At 39.3% G+C, this 19,612-nt stretch overlaps 1 protein-coding gene across 1 annotated transcript in view; it reads left to right on the top strand.

Annotated features, from left to right (window-relative positions):
- The window catches only part of ipo11 (importin 11), a 142,627-nt gene that overhangs the window by 86,335 nt on the left and 36,680 nt on the right, over nt 1–19,612 (top strand). Inside the window, exons 23-29 of the mRNA XM_022199970.2 lie at nt 6,235–6,314; nt 6,416–6,496; nt 8,752–8,847; nt 9,214–9,327; nt 9,795–9,916; nt 16,106–16,201; nt 19,204–19,288. Coding sequence (XP_022055662.1) covers nt 6,235–6,314; nt 6,416–6,496; nt 8,752–8,847; nt 9,214–9,327; nt 9,795–9,916; nt 16,106–16,201; nt 19,204–19,288 — 674 coding nt within the window. The remainder of the gene's footprint in view (nt 1–6,234; nt 6,315–6,415; nt 6,497–8,751; nt 8,848–9,213; nt 9,328–9,794; nt 9,917–16,105; nt 16,202–19,203; nt 19,289–19,612) is intronic.

Raw genomic sequence — 19,612 nt, 5'->3', positions numbered from 1 at the left:
CATCAAAAACAGCCATTACTTTTGAATTGTTGATTAACATAATTATTTAAAAAAACAAACTAATGAAACAGGCCTGGACAAAAATGATGGTACCTCTATAAAAGATTGAAAACTATTTGACCAGAGTGACATGATTAACTCAGGTGTGTCATTTAATTGACATCACAGGTGTTTCCAAACTCATAATCAGTCAGTCTGCCTATTTAAAGGGAGACAAGTAGTCACCCTGCTGTTTGGTGAAAAGGTGTGTACCACACTGAACATGGACAACAGAAAGCGAAGGAGAGAATTGTCCCAGGACATCCGAAAAAAAATTATAGACAAACATCTTAAAGGTAAAGGCTATAAGACCATCTCTAAACAGCTTGAAGTTCCTGTGACAACAGTGGCTCATATTATTCAGAAGTTCAAGACCCACGGGACAGTAGCCAACCTCCCTGGATGTGGCCGCAAGAGGAAAATTGATGACAAATTGAAGAGACGGATCGTTGGAATTGTATCCAAAGAGCCCAGAGCAACCTCCAAAGAAATTAAAGGTGAACTCCAAGGCCAAGGTACATCAGTGTCAGATCGCACCATTCGTCGTTGTTTGAGCCAAAGTGGACTTCATGGGAGACGACCAAGGAGGACACCACTGCTGAAATAAACTCGTAAAAAAGCCAGACTGGAATTTGCAAAAATGCATGTTGACAAGCCACAAAGCTTCTGGGAGAATGTCCTTTGGACAGATGAGACCAAACTGGAGCTTTTTGGTAAGGCACATCAACTCTATGTTCATAGACTCAAAAACCAAGCATACGAAGAAAAGAACACTGTCCCTACGGTGAAACATGGAGGAGGCTCAGTAATGTTTTGGGGCTGCTTTGCTGCATCTGGCACAGGGTGTCTTGAAAGTGTGCAAGGTACGATGAAATCTGAAGACTATCAAGGCATTCTGGAGAGAAATGTGCTGCTTAGTGTCAGAAAGCTTGGTCTCAGTCGCAGGTCATGGGTCTTCCAACAGGACAACCATCCAAAACACACAGCCAAAAACACCCAAGAATGGCTGAGAGAAAGGCATTGGACTATTCTAAAGTGGCCTTCTATGAGCCCAGATCTGAATCCCATTGAACATATGTGGAAGGAGCTGAAACATGCCATTTGGAGAAGACACCCATCAAACCTGAGACAACTGGAGCTGTTTGCTCATGAGGAGTGGGCCAAAATACCTGTTGACAGCTGCAGAACGCTCATTGACAAATACAGAAATCGTTTAATTGCAGTGATTGCCTCAAAAGGTTGTGCAACAAAATATTAAGTTATGGGTACCATCATTTTTGTCCAGCCCTATTTCATTAGTTTGTTTTTTTAAATAATTATGTTAATCAGCAATTCAAAAGTGATGGCTGATTTTGATTATTTAATTTTCAATAAATTTTTATTTATTGTTACTTTTGTGAGTTTCAAGTGATTTCAGTGAGAATTGTGGGTTTTTCCTTCTTTAACTGAGGGGTACCAACAATTTTGTCCACGTGTGTATGCTTTAAATACTTACTCTTGTCGTGTGCTGTATGTCATGGTACCAGAATCACTGATTTTGTTGCTTACTTGATATTTTATGTGTTTGATTCAGTTTTTGCTACCCTGAGAAGCTGTTACAATGCTGTCTTTCCTCTTTCTCAACACTTTTTCTCCTTTGTGAGCAAGTAAATACAACTGACAGTCTGTGCAGTACATAACGCCACATAGTACTTTGGACTGACAAATCGTTCACTGAGCATCCACTTCTGATTACTGCACAAACAGTGACTCAAGAGATCATTCACAATTAGATCCATGGTGTTACACTGGCTTTGGACTCCCATCATCTACCCACACAGGGCTGTATGCTTAGCTTTTTCACTAGGAGCACAGGTGCTCCTAAATGAAAAAATTTAGGAGCACAGAAAAACATTTAGGAGCACTATGAATTTTCACTATGAATCGCACAATTTCATTATTAATATTCACACAACAAGCCAAGCAGTAGGCTCAGTTATTTAACACAGGGAACATCCCTGTCCCACATCTTTTTGTAATCAAGTCGTCCTGGCATGCTTGGCTGAGTTCATCCAGCGGTCCACTGCAGGACTTGGATCAAAGTCCTCAAGACATGGCCCCTCCAAGCTGATCCTCATGAGGTCTTCAGTGGTGGTCAAATAAATGGATGCAGTTCTAACAGTGACATTGCACAAACAAAGCTTCTCCCACAAAATAGATTATCATCCCTCACCAGTGTCACATACATCAGCTTCATTGGTCCTCAGGACTTTGTGAACTAATAAACCAATGTATTTTTTACAGATGGACATCTATACTACATCCATCACAAGGAAACACCTCTGTGTGTGTGTGTGTACTTGTTTCTGCTATACCGGTGGGGACTTTGACCTGACTATTTGCTATAAAGGTGGGGACTTGTCTTACGGTGGGGACCTAAAATGAGGTCCCCACGGGTGGCAACACCGTTTTCTTGGCCATGTTGTTGTTAATAAAAAATGTAAAAGTGCAAAAACATTTGTTTAGGGTTAGGCATTGATTTGGTGATGGTTAAGGTTAGGGTAAGGGTTAGGAGTTAGATATGAATGGGAGTCAATGGTAAGTCCCCACCGGTATAGAAAAACAAACGCGTGTGTGTGTGTGTGTTAAATAGTTTGCAAAGAATTATGTTTGATTTTGTTCTCATAAAAGGCGGTGTACATATGTATGTGTATTTTGTAATTAGTTTGTAAAGAATTATTGATTTTGTTCTCACCAAAGAAAACAAAACTTTCACCAATATGGCTTCCTTTCATTTGGAGTGTGATTGGTCTACTGACTTCTTTCTTTTGTCATATTTTCCATTATCACTCAGATGGGATTATGTTACATTTTTCCAATTTCCAAGCAAAAAACTCGGTGGAAGCCACCATGTACACAAGACCTTATACAACAGCAGCAGAGGTGCAGATGTTGTGGCTGAGAAAGTTTGGAGGTTGTCACTTCTTGAATCCCCAAAATAATAGGGGAGTCAGATTTTGTTAAGTGGCCCAATAAATTCTGACTCCAGATTTTATTTCATATCATACAATCTGCACAGTTAACTCAATCTGCATATTTCTGTTAAAGTCCTAGTTTTGAAAAGTCTCTGTTCTTAATCTGCCATACTGTGATCATTTAGCCCCTTATTTTATTATTCTGTTCTTAGACTGTAATTTACTAGTTTTTTAAAAAATCAAACAAAAAAAAAAAACTTGTTGTGATTTGGTGTTTTAGCTGTTGTAGCAAATAATTTCCCAGGTGTGGGACAAATAAAGAATTTCAATTCTATTATATATTGTTAACTGGCCCAATAAAAATAACAACAATAAGAAATGACTTTATACTTAAGAACTATACTTTATACATAAATACCAGACATATTTTGATGCCATATCTTGCATTCTTAGGGGAGGCTGATTATAGGTGCGGAATGCATAGATTGTGTTAACTGATGACAATTTTAGTTCAGTTATTACTTTATGGTATTTAAACTTTTTTGCATGCTTAATTTAGTGTCATTTGCATTATTATAATTTAGACAGACAAAGTATTTGGTTATTTCAAGTTAATGTGTTCATAAAAGCTAAAGACAGAAATAGGAGCCTGTCGCTTTAAGAAAGTGCGGCGATCTGTGTGATGCTTGGTACTGTGTGGGGGAGACGGCCTGAGAGTCGAGAGGTGCTCACGGTTTTTCTGACCATGTCGTGTTGTAGCGTGCCGATGTGGAAAAAAAAGTTGTTGAAGAAGAAGGTGTAGGCTATGACTTTTAGTTTGATCCACTTTGTATGGATTTATTTTAGGAGCAAATGCGAATGACAGGGTTGACATCTGTACTCGCACCCGTGCTCCCTTTTTATTTTTTCTACTCGCACCGATCTATTTTTAGGCGCATATGCGAGTGAAACGCTCGCACTGTACAGCCCTGCCACACTTGGTGTTCAGAAGCAAAATAAATGCACTCTATCTGACCATGCATAATTTTGTGGTCCAAAATGCAATGCCTTTGATAGATAGACTGATCACAGCACCATATTCGACAATAGATGAAGACTAATAGTACAGTTAAAAGCATAATTGTAGATCTATCAAATGAAGATTTGTACAGTGTATATGTCAAAAACTGTCACAATGTCATTTTAGAAGCAGGTGTGATCTGATAAAAACAGTGCAGATGGTACTGCCATAGAGTATTCAACTGACATGTCAATGCGAGTTGTGTGTTATGGGGAAAGGTAGGAATGATTTCCTAAACTGCTTTATGACAGCAGAGCTGAATGAGTCTATTAGAAAATGAGCTCCACTGTCCCTCCTGTGTCGTAAAGGAAGTGAGATTGATAGTCCACGATGGAGAGCGGTTTGTTCAGTGACCTCCTGCTTCTTACGGGCTCAAACATCTCCAGGTTTTGGCCAATAATAGGTACAGACTAGCGAATGAGTTTATTGATCCCGTGGGCATCTCTGGCAGGGCTGCTGCTCCCCCCAGCAGACCAGAGCACAGTGGATGGCAGCCACAGTCACAGACTGGTAGAAGATGATGTTTGATGTATTTGTAGTGTCCCCTTGAGGACATTGTCCTTCTTGATGCATTACCATACCTTTACAAAATGCCTCATGGTCAATGTTTTCAGAGTGAATTGTTTTGGAGGTTACACTTGCTGAGCTATGGCTCCTCTTTTATGATGATAAAATGCACTGGCTTCTGTGCTGTGATTTTACAGCAGACATTGTTGTTTTGTTTACTTTTATGAGAATGTAGCCTCACAGCCTTTTTGCCCCTGCTGGTATTACGTATATAATGTATATTAACACTTGCTTTGTTTGTGTTTTTAAAATGCATCATAATGTGGGAAAATACTTTATAGACACAGTATATAAAGCAAACCCACATCTTATTCAACACTGATCTGGCAGTCTTCACTCTGTCTGAATGTGAAAACATGATCTCAGACAGCAAAGGTCAGACAGAAATCTGGGATAAAGCAGGACATCATAAATGCTTGGATAACAATATTGCAGAGGCAACAGCATGCTTAATAATTTAGATGCAACTCTTGTTCAGAGATTCTCACAGTCTCTTTATTGATTCTGGCAGTCACTTGAACTTTGTTGTGTGCTTATGAAGCTTTTGCTGCATTGTTCATTTATTGCATCATGTTGAATTGATTAGCTGAAGTAGCTCATCAAGCGGTTTTGTTCTTTTCTTCATGCTTAATGAACTTCCTTTAAACATGCAAGAGCACAAACAGTTATACTCGGACTATTGCTTAACAAAGTCACCTGTGGCACTGACTTGAGCATTTGTCAATACTTAGTGAGCTTCTTATCTTGTATAAAAACAACTTTGAATACTGAGAATTAGTTTTTGTCATTGCTGTTTTTTTTATTGGTTTGTTATCTCATTCTCAAGGTTTAGTGTGTTGTTCACTTAATAAAGATGAATGGGAATACAAGGCCTATTAAAATACAGTACTCTTCCCTCCTGTGCCCTTTAACATTTAAATGTGTTTTTTATTATGTTTTAAAATATTTATGCATGTTTTTTTCATTGCCTGTGTTTCACGCCACCACTTATAGAAAACAGAAAGCGTTGCTGAAAGGTGTATGGGAACTTTCCTATTTCGGTTGGGCCATCACCTCTACTATCTAGCCGCTATGTGTAAGAGGAGTGTTTGATTTCCAGTTATATAGAAATAAAAAGTCATGCTGAAAGCCATGAGAAAACAGCAGTGTCAGCTTGGGCTCCAGAGAGTTCTGCATTCCCGTGAACTATGCCAAACAGGAGCAAGAATGACTCTGGGTCTGTGACCTTGTAACACATGAACGCTAGGGAAAAATGGCAAGCTCAAAATGAATGAATATGTGTTGCTGGAACATGTGATGATGGCTGGATCAAATTCCAGATACAGTTTGGAAAGCATGCTTCTAGAGATCTCTATGGATTAGTAATCTGTTAATTGTATGTAGTATGATTTACAGTAGATTGATTTGTTCATTTTTTGACCATATTTTACCCACTCGATAGACACTAATATCACCATCAATCCAGTGCAGTCGAAGTCACTCAAAAGTTGTTAATTATCAAGAGATCCTTTATATTCCCTCTGTGCCTGCTTCCTCTGTTGTTCCTGCCTGTGTGCATCAATTGAACCCTTTTGTCCAAACTGTTTAAGTGCAACGTCTAATGTTCTGTTTCAGAGTTGAGCTCCGAGAACCTGCGTACCTGCTTTCAGATTGTTAATGCCTACATATACTTGTCTGCCACAGAGTTCCTGCAGGTGAGACACATGCACACTTTTACAGATGTAAATTTACATACGTTTTATTGAGTTTTTACATGTTAATGTGTTTTATTTTGTTTTGACCTGTCTTTTTACAGAACTATGCAGAATCGTTGTGTCGATCCTTTTGTGATCTCCTGAAAGACATCACCAATGAGGGACAGGTCCAGGTTCTTAAGGTACTGTCACTTCTTTCTTCTCACCTCACAGTCAGGTCAAGATTTGTATTATTCTTTGTCTATTGTCCAATATCACACATGGCTGTGTCTCTGTCGCACTTTTCTCTGGGCTCATTTTTCATTCTCGCTTCTGAAGTTCCAACACAGTGAGTGGATGTTTGTTTTGTCTGTGTGGCGAGCTGAAGAGCAGGTGCACTGGAAGTGGCGTAATATGCAGTTTACGCAGACAAACATACAGACACAAAACATACAGGCAATGCTGTTTATACACAGACATTGCATTTTAATGCAAGAGCAGTCCTGATATTTCCTCTATTAATAATTCATTTGAAATGTGTTCCATAGAGTACCACAAGCCTTTGACTCTTTTCTTCATCTCTGTCTTGCATCTCCTCTGATTACTGTCAGTAGGAGCTCAACACAAGCCTTTTCATTTTAGAGGTGCTCAACCCACTCATCTGTCTGTAGCAATTTGGTCCTTGTCAAAGGTGATATGAATGGGCAGGTGTTTACAGCTGCTCGCTTCTTCTGAATTAAATAGGTTCACCACAGGAACTTACTCCATGTAACATATCCAAGGCTTTGACATGGCCTGCTGTTCCTAGACAAAGAAAGTTTCTGCTTAACCTGTGAGAATGTTTCTGCTCACTGGTATGTGTGTCAGTGTGCACATGTCCTTCACATGTGTTGTACGTCACAGGAGATGTGCCCTACTTGAGTAATATATTTGTACACACTGACCATAAGACTGCAGAGCATTAGGTAGTAAAGCTCGGTGCTATTACTGCACATCTCATGCTTATTCTTTGGTCTGAGGAAAGGAGAGTTGGTAGACAAAAAGGGCTTGTCAGGACACACACAATGGATATGCAGCAGTTCACCACACGTGGGCACCCTGAGAACAGAGGGATCTGAGTAATCAGCATGTGTTTTTTTGAAAAATTGATTTGCACTGCTGCTTGTTCGCATCAGAAAGTGCACCCAGCAATCATCTACTCCTGATCAAGCATTGGCACGTGGCTTTAACTTGACCTTCCTCTAGCTCTCTCCCTCTCTGTCAGCCACTAGACTCTATAGAAGCACCATATCATTTTCTTCTTTAAAAATTTTCCCTCAACAAATGTAAAACTTGGTTTTCCTAATGTTGTATCTTTCTTCTTGTTATTCCAACACTGTGCTTTGGGTATCAGTGGCAACTGGAAAGACACCATTGATCAATCTTAGACCGTCACAGCATTTATTTTAATATGGTCATGATTTATTTTGTGTTCTGATCATGGGATACATGGTGATACTTTACTCCTGTGGACCAAATCCTTTCGATGAGATGTCTTTGGTGTTTGTTAATTTGGCATGTAGGCAGACACGTTCACATTCAAGGTGAATTCACTCAACTGTGATTATTGATTTGGCAAGCCTGGAAATTCATAGTAAACAGAGTTTTCTGGTATAGGGGTACAAACTGTCCTAATGGTTTTCAGTATAATTTTAGCTATACTTCTAATGGAGACAGTTTAAATGTTACTTTCCAGAAAAGCCAAGACTAGTACGTATTTTACCATCATATTGCTACTTTTCATTCACAACTAGCGCGTCCAACAAAGTATTTTGACTGCCTTCGAAATTATGAAATGTTTAGATCATTTTGAACACAAACTTAAAAATGCATGTTGTTGATGTCAGTATACTTCTATGTTGTTAGATATGGTTAATGAGTTCAATCAACTCTTCTGTACTTCAGCATGTCTTATGTGTATTTTCCACATAGAAAGTGTCAGCATTCTAAGTTTTGTTTAATTCATTAGCTTTTAACCGTAACAGGGAATTGCCTTTTCCTGAGAAAGACACTGTGATGCATTCTTTATTGCTTCAGTCTTAAGATTTTGTTTTTGTTGCTGCACTTAAGTTGATTTATGAGTTCAAGGATTCTTTGTTATTTCAGCTTTAATACCTGACAGAGAGCTCATTCAGATTTCTTGAGAAAGCAATGACTAACCTTGTCTGTCACATATTGTAGGGCAGACCATCAATAAAGGCAACTAATTTCCTGTACTGTGTTAGAATCTCCTACTGCTGCATTTTTGCCTCCTTATCTCCCAGCAGACTTTACTCTCTTTACGTCTTCTTTTGATTGACCCTTCTGCTCCCCTTCTGGCTCCCTCTTGAGTTCTTCCTATCTGTTCTTCCTTGCTTCGGTGCTTTACTCCCCCGTCTAAGTGTTGTCCCTCATCTTTCCTCTGTCTGTGTCTCTGCAGGTGGTAGAGATAGCTTTAAAGGTCAGTCCCATACTGGGAGCCCACATGTTTCAGCCTCTGCTGCCAGCTGTCTTCAGAGGCATTGTGGACGGCGAGGTGAGTTTTCCCTTTACATCTTGTACAGATCTGGACTGAGATTATATAAAGGGACAAACCTGTAAAGACATGATATATTAACCACAAAGTTGTTCTTTCTGTCGTATGATGGAAATGTTCCTGCACATTCTTCCAGTTTGTCCTTGTCTGTCGCATTAAAATTAATTCTTATGGCAAAGATTAAGTGACATTTATTGATCAGTCAAGTCAGTTAAAGGTTATAGGCTTCCTTTCCAGGATTCTGCTGTGTCAGTAGGCCCATCTTCATTCCTCTTATCATGCTCAATGACCTGTGCTCTATGTAGAAGCGTTTATGCTTGGTTATGCTTCTCCATCTGCATGTGTAATTGTGTGTGTGATATATAGAGATATCCCGTGGTGATGTCCACCTACCTTGGCATTATGGGTCGCGTCCTGCTCCAGAACTCCAGTTTCTTCTCGTCTTTGCTCACTCAAATGGCTTCTGAGTGCAGCCAGGAGGTGAGGCTCGATGTCCGCCCTTGATTTCTGTCTTCTCAGCACAGTCTCACTGAATGTGTATTGGAGACGTAACTGCAAAGTGCCTGTTAAAAGGGAGTCATTCTGAACAAGGCTGAAAGTAATGAGCCAAGGAACTGCAAATGGTAACATTTTCAAGCCCTAAAATTAAAGTTGGCCTGCTTCACTGTGAAACTCTGACATAGCTGTTATTGTCTAAGAGAAAAATTTTTTTGCCTGGTTTAAAAATTGTCCTTAATCTAAAGATGTGCCTCTCTTTTTTTCATGAATAAAAAAGTATACAATCATTTTCGCATTTTTTTTTTTTTTTACATCCGTTTGCTCTGTAGTGAGTGGTCAAACACTGTTTATGTCGCTCTTTTTTGACCTTTTTGCTGCTCCATAATAACCCTTGTTCTCCCCTCCCTCTTGTCCGTCCCTCTTCCTTCATCCTCGTCTCTCCTCATCAGATGGACCAGTTGTTGGGCAGTGTGATAGAGATGTGGGTCGACCGCATGGACAACATCACTCAGCCTGAGAGGAGGAAGCTGTCATCGCTGGCTCTCCTCTCCCTCCTACCATCTGACAACAGGTAAGACACATTTATCATTCATTTATGTGCAGATGGGGCTTTGAGCTGGTGAAAAGTGGGTAGCACAACTTTAGGACACAAAAGGGGAAAGCAAAGAGACATGCTTCAAAAACAATTTATTCAGCTCTGGTTTATTGTTGGAGATGAACTTGGTAAAATTACTTCACTTTGGATGTTTTGAATGTCAGAATTTGCTGCACAAAACACCAGCTTAACTTGTGTCCCCTTTATACTGCGTAAGCTTCAGTTAAACATCAGCTTTGCAGCATAAATGCAGATGCTCATATACAAACTGCATACAGACCTACGCAGGCTGCTCGGTTTCCAGTCATGCTTTATATGGAGCTTAATGGAGCGAGAGTGTGATCTCAGAGAGAAAACTTTATGCCCCACTCATGCCTACACCAACACAAGTTTATATTTTGTCCAAACTACCGTCTGTATTTCTGGACTTGATGCCACAGGTCAAAGTAAGTGATCTGAAAAGTATTAAAGACTTCAAAGACACAGATGATACGCCCCTGTACATCAACACTTGCAAAAAAATGATGTTACATAGCTCTGCATTGGTGTCTGGGGTGTGCCAAGAAGAGCTGGAAGTATAAATTTCTTGAACTTTGACCTGAGCGGCACAGAATCTCTGGACACTGGTTGAATGGACAGAAACTAATGGGTTTACATGTGATTCAGAATTTTTTAGAATTCCATTCAACATAGCATCACCTGTATTTGCGGTTATGTGAATGCACCAATTAAAACATTAAAAAGCACCAGTCTGATATTGTGCTGGTAACCCTTGTGCCACCAAAACAGCTCTGAACTGTCAGAACATGGACACTGGACCCCTGGGGGTGTGCTGAGGAGTTTTCATTTGTGGCGTTGACACCAGATCCTGGAGGTCCTGTGTGGTAGAGGGTGGGGCCTCCATGCATCAAGCTTTTATTGTAGATGCTCAATTGAATTGAGGTCTGGTTAGTTTGGCTGCTAGATCAATGGCTTGGACTCTTTGTGGTATGGAGGGACACCTTGTCCTCATGGGGCAGGCTGCTGCTGCCATTACGTTGCTATGGGGCAAGTTGCTTGTTCTTTAGGTGGTGGGTGATGTGTCAGAAAAGTAGCCACACAAATGCCAAGACTTAAGCTTTTCCTGCACAACGTTGCAGTGTAACGAGATGATCAATATTATTCACTTCGTCTGTCAGTGATTTTAGTATTGCTGTGTATGCTGTAAGTGAGCCCAAACAGCGACTATCACAGCTTGAAGCTGAAGCCTATAAGTCCTTTGCTTACCGTCAAGAGTTTTCTCATTTCATTCTTTCAGTTAAACTTCTCTTGAAGTAGTTCAAAGGAGTCACTTTGGGGTTTAATGATCAACTTCTCTTGTGATGTCCCATCTGACTGTATGGTGATGCGTGTTTTTATCGAGATTTTGGGAAGCTCAGTATTGGGCAATCCAGATATGGTAATCAGAGTCATAGACAGGCATGAAATCCTTTGTTACGCCTCCATCCTTGGTCTGCAACAGCAATTTAATATGACAGCCTTGGCTGGTCAAGTGCTGCGTGACAAATCAACTTTCTTATATACAATTACAACTAAAATTGAATGAGGCCCAGATCTTGTCCAGAGCTGCTCTTAATATTATCTAATAGTTTTTGTTCTAAAGGAGGCAGCAAATTATCTCACTTTAAGTTTGACATTGTGGGTAGCCTAAATCCCACATTTGACTGGTAGTGCACCTCATTAGCCGCAATCCCAAAGCTTCAGCTGCTAAATATTTTTCCTAATGATGCAAATATTTGTGATATGATATTCATTATTAAAAACATAAGCAGTCACAATAAAACAGTGAATTTTAACAAAGCTTTCCAGCAAATATTTGGCACCACAAATTAGCTATGTCCAGCTAAGTGGAGATAATAGCTTGTTAGAGAACACTCACGCCTTATTATGTGATTACACTGGTCTGCTCAATAAGTGTGGCTTATTATTTCATATTCTATCATTATTAACCAACGCTGTTTGGCAATTATTAGGTTTATGTTTTTCTTTGGGTGCTATCTGGAAAAATGACAAACCTTTGTGCAATGAGAATCTAAATGACCAATTATGTGCACATGTAGAGCAGTTAATGACAAAATAATTAAATATGTTGTCAGTTTGGACTCTGCATTGTCGATTGAAATGGTGTAAATTGGTGGCAGAAAAATATTCATAGAGAAATGACAGATCTTTCCTTTTCTGTTTCTAAGTTTGTCCCTGGTTAATTTTTAACTTTGATGTCTTCAGGAGAACATTCAAACCAGTGTTATACACTTGGTTTATACCACTGTACCCCAGGATGGACCACTATGAATTCACTTTAAGGCATAAATCAAAATGGCACCTCTAGACAGCTGAGAAAAAGCTGCTGGCCTGTGATAGTTAAGTTAAAAGTTAAAAATGTCATATTTGAAACACAAAATGCTTATTCTGAGAGTCCTGTGTCTGCTTCATTTGATTAGTCAATAGACAATTTGTTCAAGATTTGCTGAAATTTGTTGGTAGCTGATTTTCTGTTGCTTCTTTCTTTGAGCACTTTTTGATCACTGACTGTAAGGGTCCTAGAATATTTCATTGCTTATTCAATATGCACCGCTATGAGGTGTTTTTCACAGAAGATTGCTTTAGTCATTAGAACCTCATATTTAGGACTTTTTACTGACCCAGTTCATCAACACTGACAGTTTGCTCTTCAGTGGCAGCGCTTCTGCTAAGAAATGCCAATACTCCACAAGAACAAGGACCTTAATAAATCAATGCGCACGTCTTTGTTGTTTGGATCTGCTGAACTCACATTTTATTGATTACAAGCATGCCATCCCAGCGCTGGAACATAATACTCAAAGGAATCACATTCTTCAGCAAAATTTAGATTGGCTGTGATATTTAATTCAGACATGTGATCTGCTTTGCTGGCTGTTTTTCTTTTCTTGCACTATGTGACAATGAATGTAGGTTACTTCTAAATCATGTCCTATAACCTAGAATGATCATGCTGTGCTTTGCATACATACATACATGCATGTGTATGCCTCTTTTTGCATGCAAAAGTAAGTCAATTATTACTAGGAAATGAATTGTGTCTCAACTCTGCAATAATGCAATTTCTGGCTTTTAAATATCGTTTTCATTTGCACATGTATTGTGTCTTTAAAGATAAATAGTTATTGAATTGTCAATTGTTTGTTTGTAAGCATAATTTTTAGGGCTGGACCTGAATATCTGAATATTTGGTCATAATGGTGGTATCTGAATATTTATTTTGAGATCCAAATATTCAGATTGCACCCCTCAGAAATTCCTACAATAATATAATTTTTCAGTTTTGTCATTAGAATTTTCCCCTTTTGCAGCATGTGCAGCTTAAATGTATGCAAAACTGTGCTTTTACTTTTTAAAGAAAGAAACAAGCATGAGGAAGGAAGAGTTGAGTATTATACCATAATAGCACTGCTTCTCTAAGGATGGAAGAGAAAGATTTTGATGAGGACTGAGTTTGCTGCAAGTAGTTTTTCTTTGCATGCAGCCTGTCAGCTTTCAGATCATGTTTCTACTTAACAGGGATTTGAATGACAGGCACGGAGCAGCAGCACTCGTCAGCCATGAGAAAGTAATCACTGGAGAGGTGTTGGGATGGATAGAATTAGAATTGACAGACACGTTTAAATGTGTGATAAGGGATCTTTAATACAAAGCCTGCATCCACTTGTTGCTGTGACTGCCAATTTAAGGCTATGATTAGGGACTGTGGGGCCAAGGTGGCCAGTGATGTATTTTACACTCCCAGGATATTAGTAGTGAAATATTACTGAACGAAAGGAACAAGTGTTTAAAACTAACCTCGGACAATTTTTCAATATCTTTTAAAGTCATTCAAAATTGTTCACACAGTATTAAATTTTATGTATATATATATATATATATATATATATATATATATTTATATATATATATCCCTCCTGCTACTTATATACATGGATATACTGTATACTTATATGGGTAAATGTCTATGTAAATGTGTATATAAGGGTTAGTATTGGTTGGAAAAATGCAGATTTTCTCGTACAGCAGTGTGGAAAATTGGATTGTAGCTCGCTGTCTTATGTTGATGAGATGAAGTTTCACAGCTTTCGGTCTTCATAGCAGTGTTTACTCTATTAGCGAAGGCACAGATGAACCAAAACATTACCAGTCACAGATGAAGCATATAATGTTGATTATCTCATCTGGTGCATGTCACAGTCTAAGAGACAAAAGCCACAACTATAATACCACTGACAGTTGAAGTGAAAAAGGCAGATTATCACATTGCAATGGCATTTGTCAAGAGGTTGGAGAATGTGGCAGCAGTCAGTTCTTGAAATTTGGAAACAGGAAAAATGGAGAAGTGTGACGAGGGCCAGTTGTGATTGCTTGATGACTGGGTCAGTGCTTCTCCAAAGCGGCAGGTCTTGTGGGGTTTTTACGGTACGAAGCTATGTGAAGCGCTAGGAAGTGTTCTACTAGGAAGCCATAGGTCCTGACACTGGATGTGAATGTTACTTTGACACGTGCGGCAGCAGTATTTCAGTGGCAGCGACCCTTTTTCAGCAGGCGAATACACGATGCCACACTGCAAAAAGTATTCAGGAATAATTCGAGGAACTTGAACTTCAAATAACACAGGTCTTGGTTCAATCAAGCGTCTATGGAATGTTCTGGAAATACGAGTCCCACCTTGCTCTTTAGGGCTCTGCATTTCACATCTTGGCACCTGATGCCAAGGAAGGAATTATATATACTATCGGGCCGTCTCCGCCGCAGCCGCGCAACCCCCCGCGGACGGTCTCGTCGGTCCGGCAGGTTTTGCACTGCACTTTCTTTTTTTTTTTTTGCTGCGGACCAGTGAGGCGGCAGTGTCGGCAGTATTTTAATGAGGCGGTGGCCTATACCGACGAGGCGGGCCGCCTCGCTGGTTATATGGGAGGGGAAATTCATAAGTAAAAGGTGCTGAGGGATTGACTGGAACAAGCCCGATCCATTGCCACTTTGCACATTAAGAGATTGTGTCAGGTAGCAGCTGTTCTGATGGCTTGCAAAGGTCATAGAATGGTCATAATGTTTTGTCTTATCACTGTAAAATGGCAACGTAAGTAGAGAAGAATTACACATACAAAAACAGAGCACTCCCTTTCATTCTTATTTCCATGTTTTGCCAGACTTCATGCTCAGTGAACTTGAGCAGCATTGCCTGGGGTCTACCGAGCCAAGTACTTGAACTGACAGACCCTTTGATGCATCAGTGCCCGTACCCACACATACTCAGTCTTTGTATTATTTTCCCTCCCTGCTTTTTATTTCTATTGACATGGGAAAACCCACTTTCTTTCCACTGCTTTCAAAGAATGACTCAAATAATTCATCAATGACTGCTGCTTGTCTCCAAGCTTGGGTGGTGGGTGTTGCGAGACAGCATATTTTAAAGATCTCAGGTTCTGCCAGCCAGCAAGTCCAGGCTCTGCGGTGCCTCCTCTCTGGAAGAATCACCATCGTGGATGTAATTAAAAAAAAAAAAAACTGAAACTCTGCCCACAGTGTTGTGAGTTAAGACAATAAGCCTCATCAATTTTTATTTTTCACGCCTCATCATGTGTGCTTTGAGACAGTAAGAGCTCCTTTACAGCTGGAATGTTTCCCTATGTGATTGAAAAGTGCATTGGGAACGTATTTTTTGTAGGATCATTGTAGTGGAGAAATGTTTTCAATGTGCCACATTATTGTTTGGACTTTTTTGATTATTCTCTGCTTTTCTCTGTTTTTGACCCCATTTGTTAGCTAGTTAAATGTGCACACACTGAATAGAGAAAAGATGATAATCCCAACAGCTAAGTGAAATGATGGGGTGATTAACATAAAAAAATCATCTTCATGTCTGTGCTGTCTTGTGAGTTGATTGATTGCCTTTACTCTGAATGGCCATATGTTTTTTTTGACAGCCACTTTATCAATTTCAGTGCTGCCAGGATTTAACCTGGATGCTGCTCTCTGTTGTCGTAATTTGACCATTTGCTTCTCTGGACCAATACTCATCCCTCTCATTCAAACTCATACAGTCGTTACATTAAGGAACCCATGAGTAATGGAGTTGTGCGATCTGTGTGTTACCAGTGTGATCCAGGACAAGTTCTGTGGCATCATCAACATCTGTGTCGAGGCGCTGCATGATGTAATGACGGAAGATCCAGAAACGGGCACCTTTAAAGAGTAAGTGTTCCTGTTTTTTTTCCTTTCAGACTGAGGAGAAGACTAAAGAAAAACAACTGCCTTCATACTTGTAAATTATACATTTCAAACCTTCCAGTCATTTCTTCACAATTCAGTGAAGATTTTAATTTTGACAAAATTAATGTGTGATGAATAAAGATGTGTGAAAGTACTTGAAGCAGTACAACTGCAGATGGGCTGCTGGAGCTTACGTTCATTTAAATAAAAACAACCCCTTCACCCATGCCAGTGTGCTGAAGGAGGCTGAGGGGCACTGTTTGACAGTGTATATTTATATAGGCTTTATTAAATCAGGTAATCTTGTCAAGATTGAGATTTCTTTTGCACAAGAGTCCTGAGAACAAGACTCATCAATCATCTTCCCTCCCTAGAACAGCATACAAAAACAGCACAAATAAGAATCTTCTGATTTTCATCAAAAATAATCCCTGTGGAATGGTCTGGAAAAGTTGCTCACAAAGGAATGAGATACTGACTGTAACCTCACTTCAACTCTGTACCCTCTGTCTCCTCTAGCTCTGTGTCCCAGTAGCAAGATGCTTATTTCTCAGTAGACGTTAACTGACATGTAGACATATTTCTCTGCTGTCAAAAATGCCCAGAACCCTCGCAAGATGTGACTGTGTGAAATGAACTGAAAAACAGTTTAGAAAGGTTACTGCGAGTGTTTCTTTGTTTGCCAGTGATGTGTTGAGTTGTTTTGGTTCCCTGTTGTGCTTCATAATGGACAAAACATATTTGTGGATGCATATTTCCTCTGAGTTCTGTTCACTGTTTGAAGATGCAATCAACTGAGACAGACAGCAGTGAGGATTGTAATCTTCCTGCCTTTATTTAGGAATTATGTAAACTTTCACTTTATTTCTCTGGTGTCATAAAGTGGTTTCGAGTTGTTGATGCTGCATGGTGTAGAATAAGAATGAAAGTCTTTATTGCTATAGATAAATTCAATAAAAAATAATTAAGCCAAATAGCAGGGTAATTCAGTATGGTACTCCAGTGTCACTTGTCCCTTGGCATCTATAAAATAAAGTTTGAATATCTTTTTTGCTGTATAAAACTGTCTGGGACCGATGTGTGAAATTGGATTTCTGAAAATAAGGCAAAAAAAGCTGCAATTCTGCAAAGTTTAAATTAAAGATAGTTAAAGAAATAGTAATGTGGCCATATTATGTTCAGACACGGAGCATTAAAAGCAAGTCGCTCTTGTTAGCACAATTGTTCAGTTGCCACTAGTTTAACTTTAGACAGTTTTTCGTGTTAAAGGAAACAAGTTGAAGAGGCAAAATTGTGATGTCATATTTTTAGGGAACTGTACAGTTAACTGTAGCCACAATAGCTTATTTACACATTCAGCTCTGGAGCAACATTCATTAGGAGTTGTGTTTCTAGTGGCTTGTATTTGCTCTCTTTATCTATTTTCTCTCCCCAAGTCCCAGTGGAAATATATGGCTGTTTAGCTGCTAAATGCTCCATTATGTCCACTTGGTAGTCACCAACTGTGTCTGATTCTCCTTTGGTGCTAAGCACGTAGTATAAAGATGATTTTAAATTTTTTTTAATTTTATTTTTAGCTGAAAATAAATGCCTACTGTGGCCCAAAGTCATGAGAGCAACGAGTCTGAACCAAAACTGTAAAGCTGTACAGTGAGTGTAAGCTCTCTACAAATGTCCATAAAGTAGAGGGGAGTTGCAGATTTGGTTTAAAATTCTCTGAAAATTCATCACCATTAGCACTGCAAATACTGAACATTGCTGCTTTAATGAGGTTTTCATCCCATAATAGAAAGTTTCGATTGCAGCAACTCGGCCTCATTTCTCGTAGGGCTGGGGATATGACTGAAAAGTCAATTACAATTAAATGTTTTTTTTCAGTCAAAATTGTTAATTATTGCACATTTTTAAATTTCCTACTTTTCGTAAAGGTCAGGGTAGAAAAGGATTGAGGATTGCTTTCAAATTTTTTATCGCTCAAGGCACATAGGTGATTTTAAGAAAAACACTCATATAAAGAAATTACATATAAATAATAAATAAGGATGGGACAGTGATCTTACCATCATACATTTTACATTAAAAAAAGCAAGTAAAACCCAGAGGTACATGGAGGATGGCCTCTGCTTGCACCCTGAGCAGACCGCGGAGAGTGTGTTGCTTAGATGGGGGTGGTGGGGGACTCGAGGTCATTGGCCTTTCTAGACTGTGAAGCCTGGCTCACAGATCAGCACCGACCACAACCTCCAACACTGGAAGTTTACACGCATAGAAAAGCCCATGTGGCTGCAGACTAGCAAATCTGGAGAAACCTGCACAGCAGCCATGTGGAGAACAATAGAGAGTGAAGGGGCTTGAACATTCAGGGCTGTGATTGGCTGGTATAAGTCAGGTTTGGGGGTGCACTTGGGGTTTGTTCATCTAATGGATTTTTTTGTTTTCATTGTGTACTTTTGTAGCAGTTTACATCCAGTGTATTCAAGTAAAACTATAAAACATTGTATCAGACAGTTTTGTTTTTGCTAATAATGAAGTGTCTATCCGTGGTACCTACTGCTGTCGTGGGCCCATGCCTATTTTGTTGAAAATATTACCTGTCTCCTCTTCATTTTGTTAGTTTTTGCCACTTCAAGTATAATGTAATTACAATTTCTGATCAGGAGTTATCTGTTGCTACATTTCAAAGTCATTAAAGGTGACATTACCTTATCTCTAGTCACCATAAGGAAAAGTAAGTAACAAGGGCAAAGAAAATAAAAGACCATACACAGACTTTATACTGAGTACAAAGGTTTCACTTGTAATTGTCTCTGCATGCAGATGAACCAATATGAATAGCAGTCAGAGCTTTGTTTTAGAAAATGCCAGAGGGTGCAGCCTTTTCTGTGTGGCTGTGTGTGCACACGCTGCCTGTTCTGAAATCGTCTCCTACTGTGCAGGTTTATGTGTGGTTATTAATATTGAGTTGAATATTATTGTGTTTGTAGCTGCATGCTGATGAGCCATTTTGAGGAGCCCAAGCTAAGTGATGATGAGGAGCCACCAACTGAGCAGGACAAGAGGAAGAAACTGGTGAGTCAAACACGCAGTTTGTACACACATAGAACAGATCTAATTTTGCAATCACTGAAACATTTATTCTCTCGTTCCGTTCCATTTGTCATTTTAGACAAATAGCTCCACTGATGCATTGCTTTCTGTTCATTTTACTTCCTATTTATTCATGTGTTTCTCTCTGTCCCTTGATTGCAAAATTCCTTTTCTACTCTCTTTTGTGCTGCAATACCACTCATACAGAATTAAAATTCTGAGAAAAATTAATTTCTCTCGTAATTATAATGGGAGGTGGTCACTTCATGTACTAGTTTGTCAAGCATCAATTCAGTCACCTAGCTT

The sequence above is a fragment of the Acanthochromis polyacanthus genome, chromosome 7 (assembly GCF_021347895.1).
Source record: "Acanthochromis polyacanthus isolate Apoly-LR-REF ecotype Palm Island chromosome 7, KAUST_Apoly_ChrSc, whole genome shotgun sequence".
NCBI classification, from domain to species: Eukaryota; Metazoa; Chordata; class Actinopteri; family Pomacentridae; genus Acanthochromis; species Acanthochromis polyacanthus.
Note: the sequence above shows the minus strand (reverse complement) of the source record. Positions and strands in the feature narration are given on the sequence as shown.